The 6,431-nt window shown below is 41.3% G+C and overlaps 1 protein-coding gene across 1 annotated transcript in view; it reads left to right on the top strand.

The window, feature by feature from the left end:
* The window catches only part of LOC119317615 (protein CROWDED NUCLEI 1-like), a 6,762-nt gene extending 922 nt beyond the window's left edge, over nt 1-5,840 (top strand). Inside the window, exons 3-9 of the mRNA XM_037592099.1 lie at nt 761-970; nt 1,334-1,587; nt 1,684-1,954; nt 2,060-2,143; nt 2,831-4,917; nt 5,034-5,217; nt 5,313-5,840. Coding sequence (XP_037447996.1) covers nt 761-970; nt 1,334-1,587; nt 1,684-1,954; nt 2,060-2,143; nt 2,831-4,917; nt 5,034-5,217; nt 5,313-5,525 — 3,303 coding nt within the window. The 3' untranslated portion in view covers nt 5,526-5,840. The remainder of the gene's footprint in view (nt 1-760; nt 971-1,333; nt 1,588-1,683; nt 1,955-2,059; nt 2,144-2,830; nt 4,918-5,033; nt 5,218-5,312) is intronic.
* The last annotated feature ends 591 nt before the right edge of the window (nt 5,841-6,431 follow it).

The raw sequence follows: 6,431 nt of genomic DNA, 5'->3' as shown, positions 1-6,431 counted from the left end.
CATGCAACTTTTGAATCTTGTTTCGGGCTATGTCTCTTTACTCGCTTCGACTTCTGTCCCGAATTATTTAAATTATAAGATTCACAAGTAAGGCCAACTATGCAGTACTATTATCCTATATAGTACGTATTCTCTTTATCACATGTCGTCAGATTTTGAAAAGTAAAAATAACACCATTATTAAAATCAGTCATGCCTCAAACTTTTCGATTTAAACCAGCAATCCTTTCAGAAGATAGGGTTTTGACAATTTCTTGTTAGCACGACGAAACTGTACCCTTTGGCCTTTGCTGGTTCTTAAAGAATCAGATTTCCATGTGACCCATGGAAGAACTCATTTCTCTGGCTGTTTTGGCCAGACAGCCAGAAAACTGTCTGCTTATACCATTTTCAACAAAGCAGTGCAGAGTGTTACATTGGTTCTGCTTATAGTACCATTTAACACTTCTCAGTAATGCTAGTCATCATTATGATTGGGTTCTCCTTGTGGAAAGAACTGTGGGCTATAGCTAGTGTTTTCTGCCTTCTAAAACCAATAATATGGACAGGTAAAAAGTTAAGCAGTGGTGAAAATTATTATGCGTATTTTTGCATTTTCCTTCTCACTCACCTTGTGTAATTTGGATGTTGCTTCAGAAATTTCCTTTTTCCTCATCACAGTATTTTCTGTCAGGATATTTAACCTTCTGTTTTGTACTTTGTTCATTCCCATAACAGTTACAGTTATTGACATGTGTGTTTTCATGTGTATGTCTTACAGTTACATGAATATCAATACAATATGGGGCTGCTCTTGATTGAGAAAAAAGAGTGGGCAGCCAAATTTGACGAAGTCACCCACGTGCTGACACAAAAGGAGGAGATCTTAAAGCGGGAACAAGCTGCACATTTGAATGCTATATCAGAATATGAAAGGCGAGAAGAAAACATGCGGAAATCACTGGGTGTTGAGAAACAATGTGTAGCTGATGTATGTTGTTCTCTATCCCATAATTTTTTGTTCTTGTCATTTATCAGCACCATTCTGACCTGGCTACTCTGCCAGTTGCAGAGATCTAATGAGCACATCTATTTTTGCACTGCATTTTACATAGATATTTGATTCTTGGAAGTTGTTCAATACTTACAGTTGTGTGCTTTATGTAATCTAACTTTTTAGTATATCCTCTAATAGCCAAAATGAGTTGGTATGAATATTAGAGGCTGCTGCACCCACTGTAGTCATCAGTATTGCTTTTACTGAAAGCACTACTCTCTGTTTTAAACTGATTAAGCACTCCAATTTTTCTTTTTCTGGTTTACCTTATGACTTTTTGTTTGTCTGTATATGCAGCTTGAAAAGGCACTACGTGAAATTCGATCAGAGATAGCTGAGGTTAAGTTCACGTCTCAGAAAAAGATAGCTGATGCTCATTCTCTTGAGGCTAATTTGGAGGAAAAATCTTTGGAGATCGAGGGGAAGCTTCATGCTGCAGATGCGAAGCTTGCGGAGGCAAACCGTAAGAAGTCACAAGCTGACAGAGATTTAGAGGAGGCAGAAGCTCGGCAACGTAGGTTGGAGAAGGAGAAGCTATATTTTGAGACTGAGTATGCCAATTTCCTCTGTCTTCTTTCTCTACTTTATACTGTGCTATGCAGGTGATAATATTGTGTATTGTGTTTCATTGTTTTGGTTACGTACAGGAGGAAGGCCCGAGAGAAGCAACTCAAGGAGCAGGAGGAATCTCTGCAAGACTGGGAGAAAAAGCTTAAAGAAAGTCAGAACAGACTCGTTGATTTGCAGAGATCTGTAAATGACAGAGAGGAGAGAGCAAATGAGAATGACAAACTTTGTAAGATAAAACAGGAAGAATTGGAGGAGGCAAAGAAGACAGTGGAGTCAACTAAAATCATTTTGAAAACAAAGGAGGATGATATTGCCAAAAGGCTAAATGAATTACGCTCACAAGAGAAGGTAACCCAGTGATGGGTCCTGCATTCTTTTCTCCTCATTCTGGGTTATGACGAGTTGATAGTAAAATAAAAAGATATATGTTGTTTATTTTCTATTCATTTGCAGGATGCTGACGCAAAGCACAAGATTTTGGAAAAAAAGGAGAAAAAGTTATCTGAGAGAGAAGAAAAAGCTAGTGCAAGAGAAAAAGTAAGCAACACACCGATGAACAGTCTGCTCTCCATTTGTGGCATTATGAATAAATGGGTACAAGCGATGTTGCTGTTACATTTATTTGGTCATTATGCAGTTCGAGCATTTTACCCTTGAGGAAAATTAATGGCATATTAAATATGTACTTCCTCTGTAAAGAAATATAAGAGCGTTTAGATTAGTAAAGTAGTGATCTAAACGCTCTTATATTTCTTTACGGAGGGAGTACCGTTGATATTTTATGTTCTCTAGTTTTTTCTGTGGACTTTTCCCCTATATACTCCTTCCGTCCGGAAATACATGTCGGAGCAATGGATGTATCTAGTCATATTTTAGTTCTAATACATCCATTTTTCAGACAAGTATTTCCGGACTGAGGGAGTATATGTTATTCTGTAACTTTTTACAGGTTGATATGCTTAGCTTATTATTTTACCCATTGTGCTATTTCACTTGCCCACCTTGTCATGTGTAAATTGGCCGGATTGGCCACTATCCTGTGTTCATCTCATTACTTTCGAGCCATCGAGCTTTTCATACAGATACTCTGTTCTATTCCTTATGCTTGTCAGCTACAGATGTTCATGTTCCTAGCATCCTCTTTGGAATATTTGACACACAGAATATTATGTGTAACATGCACCTTTTTCAGTGATCTGATATTGTCAGAGAAATCTGTTTCAGATGGGGCTTCAGAAGCTTATCGAGGATCATGAGGTGAAGCTTGAAGCAAGAAGACGAGATTTTGAATTAGAGCTGGAGAGTGAGAGGAAATCCTTTGATGAAAAGATGAAACATAGGGAAGCTGATTTGGTAAAGAAGGAAAAAGATCTCAGTTCTCGGGAGAACAAAATATCTAAAAGGGAGCAAGCGTTAAATGAAAGCAAGAAAAAGCTGGAAGAATTGCAGAATGACCTTGATACCAAGTCGAAAGCTTTGAAGAAGTGGGATGAGTCACTGAAACTTGAGAAGGATAAGTTATCTGAAGAAAAGCTGCAAGTAGATCATGAACGAAAACAGGCTGAGATGTACAGATCGGATGTTGAAAGGCTGAAAGCCACAATTGAAGCTGAAAAGAAGCAAATTTTAGAAGAAGAGAACAATTTGAAAGTTACAGAGGAAGAGAGGCAAGAGCACAGCATGCTGACAGCACAACTGAAGAAGGAGATTGATGAGTATAGAATGCGAAGCAATTCCCTCTCGGAAGAAACTGAAGATTTGAGGAAGCAGCGGCAGAAATTTGAAGAAGAGTGGGAGCAGCTTGATGAAAAAAGAGCTCGGCTAGAAGAGGAGGCAAAGGTGCTCAAGAATGAAAAAACAAATCTAGAAAGGTGGCGTCACAATGAAGAGAAGAGATTCAAGGATACACAGGATGAAATGGATGCGAAGTACAAGGAGCAGCAGGATAATCTTGCACTCAAGGAAAAAGCTTTGGCTGATGATATAAAACACCAGCGTGAGGAGATTGATGAATATCTGAAGAGAGAACGTGCTGATCTTCAGCGTAATTTGCAGCTCCATCGACATGAACTGGAGATGGAGATAGCGAATAAACTAGCAATTAAACAGAAGGAACTGGAACAGAAGGAGGATGAGTTAAATAAGAAAAGGGATTTTGTAGAAAATGAACTAAAGCATGCTGTTGATTTGAATGAGTCCAAGATTCAAAAGATAACATTGGAGAAACAACAGCTGCTGAGGGAAAAAGAAGTTCTAGTGGAGGAGAAGCGAAAATTGGAAACTGACAAGGCAGACATTAGAAGAGACATTGATAGTCTTCATGCACTCAGCAAGAGTCTGAAGGATCGTCGAGAAGCATACAACAGGGACAGGAATAACCTCATTGACATGTTTGAAAAGTACAAGATGTGCAAAAGCTGTGGGGTTTCTGTTTTTGAGGGCTTTGGTGATCTATCTCTCAAGGATGATGCTGCTATTGACCACCCAAGTTTGGCTGTTGAGGGAGATGATCGTTCCCCGAACACTGATGCTTTGGCTCAAGACACAGGAACACTTGTTAATTCAGCCGGTCGTTTCTCACTGTTGCAGAAGTGTTCAAGGCTTTTCAAGTTCTCTCCTAGGACAAAGGCCGAGCAGTCATCGGAACAGGAAGCGGAAATAAACATTCCTTTTGGTGCGAGATTAGAGGAAGCCTCACCGAGTGAAGCAGATTATGAGCCAACTCCTGTCTATCAGGCAGCAAATAATTCTTTTGATGCTGAGGGTCTCCCTTCCGACAGTGGAGCAAGGGGGAATGAAGAATCCGAAAGGCTTGATATAGCTGATGATATCCAGATCGAGTCTTCTGTTGGAGTCGCAGATAATTGTATAGATGTTCATGGAACTCAGCCATTTGCTGCTGCTAATGACATGACAGTTGACACAACAATTGCCTCTGTGGACCAAAATGGAAAGGACTCAACGGCTGCCCCTGAAGTAGATTTGCAACCTGAAGCATCAAATCCTCCAAAACGGAGGGTTAGACCAAGAGGGGTGAAAAAGACAAAGTCGGTTCGTGCAGTGCTTGAAGATGCTAAAGTAATTCTTGGTGAGAATTTAGATGAAAAGAATGATGATCAGGAAGATTCAGTTACTGTTGGTGGTACACGGAAGAGGCGCCTTGCTGGACCAGATATCAGTGATGAAGAAATTAGTGAAGCACAATCTGGAAGTGTTTCAGTTGGTGGGCAGCGTCGCAAGAGGCGGCAGCCAGCCGGCCCGTCAACGCAAGCCCCAGGTGAAAAACGCTACAATTTGAGACGCACTACAGTGTAAGTTAAATTGACCTTTCCCTATTTCATTTCTGCTCTGGGTTGTCTTCTCTTGCATTCCTTGGAACCGTGGAGTTAGTAAATGAATAATATTGTCGTTTTGCATCTTGGTATAGTGCAAATGCGGCGGCAGCAGCTCCTCCTGCACCGGAGAAAAAGAAAGGTGGGAGGACAGGGAAAAAGCGGACGGTAGAAACTACTGCTGATGACACGGAAGGAACCTCTAAAGCTGCTGATAGCAAGAGGACGGGGCCTTCTGAATCAGCTGATGGTGCATCGCAGTTGCAAGAGTTCTCCCAGGTAAGAGAGAGAGAGAGAGACAGAGACTCTGCGCTATGTCAGGTGCATGTGTGTTTACCTGGGCTAATAAACTGGTAACCTGTCATTGATGTTAGGCTGAAACTGTTGATGCCCATGCTACTGCCGGTGAGGAGTATGGTGATATTGTTGTGGATGGTGAACAAGGTGAAGATGCGATGCCCATGACACCATCAGGAAGTGAGCGTGGGGGTGTTGAAGATGATGACGAGGATGATGATGATGATGATGATTCAGAGAGGCGAAACAAATCGATTGGGAAAACGCTATGGTCTTTCTTCACGACATAACAAGAGGAAGAATAAGAATTGCATCTGATTAGGTTGTTTCTAGTGTTTCTTGTTTTGCATTGACGATTCTTGGAACTCTAGGTTGTTGGTGTGTTCGGTGACGATTCTTGTAGATTTTCTTGCACTCGTTATGTCAAAGCGTCATGTAATTGGGAATGAGTATATTTTGTAGTCAGACATAGTTTGATGGATGGCGCTCACAGAATTTAGGTGATGCCCCATGTACTCATATTATGGCAGCGATGCCTGTAACAGTCGAGAGTTGTTGAGGTTTGTAATTCTTGTTCCTTATCCCACGTCCAGGTTACTTACTTTTGTTCACCTTCTCTACACTGTGTTGCGGCATCTTGTCATTCATCACGAGTTTTGGTGCCTCTGAATACAAAGGTGGGAAAGAAAAGCATTACAGGCGTGTGAATGTTTTTTTGCTGTGTGGGTAATGCTATTCAGCGAACGTTCCCTGGGTGCATGGCAAAACGAACGGTTTCCATGGCATTTGTTGTGTTGGAAGTATTTTTTTTGAACCGAGGCAAAAGATTTGCCTCGCATATTAATTAAGAGAGAATAGAGTTTTTACACTAGCCCAACAAATACAAAGTGGTGTTACTCTCCCGGTATTATAGTACCTAGCTTCTTAGCCCCGACGGTGACCCAGGTGAGGGCTTCACTCTTGATGTTGCTTTGCAGAATTGGGGGTGGCATGCTCTTGTTGCAGAAAATGCGTGCGTTCCTCTCATTTCAAATGGTCCATCCGATAAGCATGGTGAGGGATGCCATGGCTTTCCTGTTGGGAGTGCACAAACTCGATTGACTCACCCACCAATCCTTAATGGAGTCCTGAAAGGTGCCATGTCGAAGTGTGAAGGTTGTCGAGGTTTAGCCACTCGTTCACCAAATTCCAAAGGC

Source organism: Triticum dicoccoides, chromosome 6A (genome assembly GCF_002162155.2).
Source record: "Triticum dicoccoides isolate Atlit2015 ecotype Zavitan chromosome 6A, WEW_v2.0, whole genome shotgun sequence".
NCBI classification, from domain to species: domain Eukaryota; kingdom Viridiplantae; phylum Streptophyta; class Magnoliopsida; order Poales; family Poaceae; genus Triticum; species Triticum dicoccoides.
This window is presented reverse-complemented; position numbering and strand designations above follow the sequence as displayed.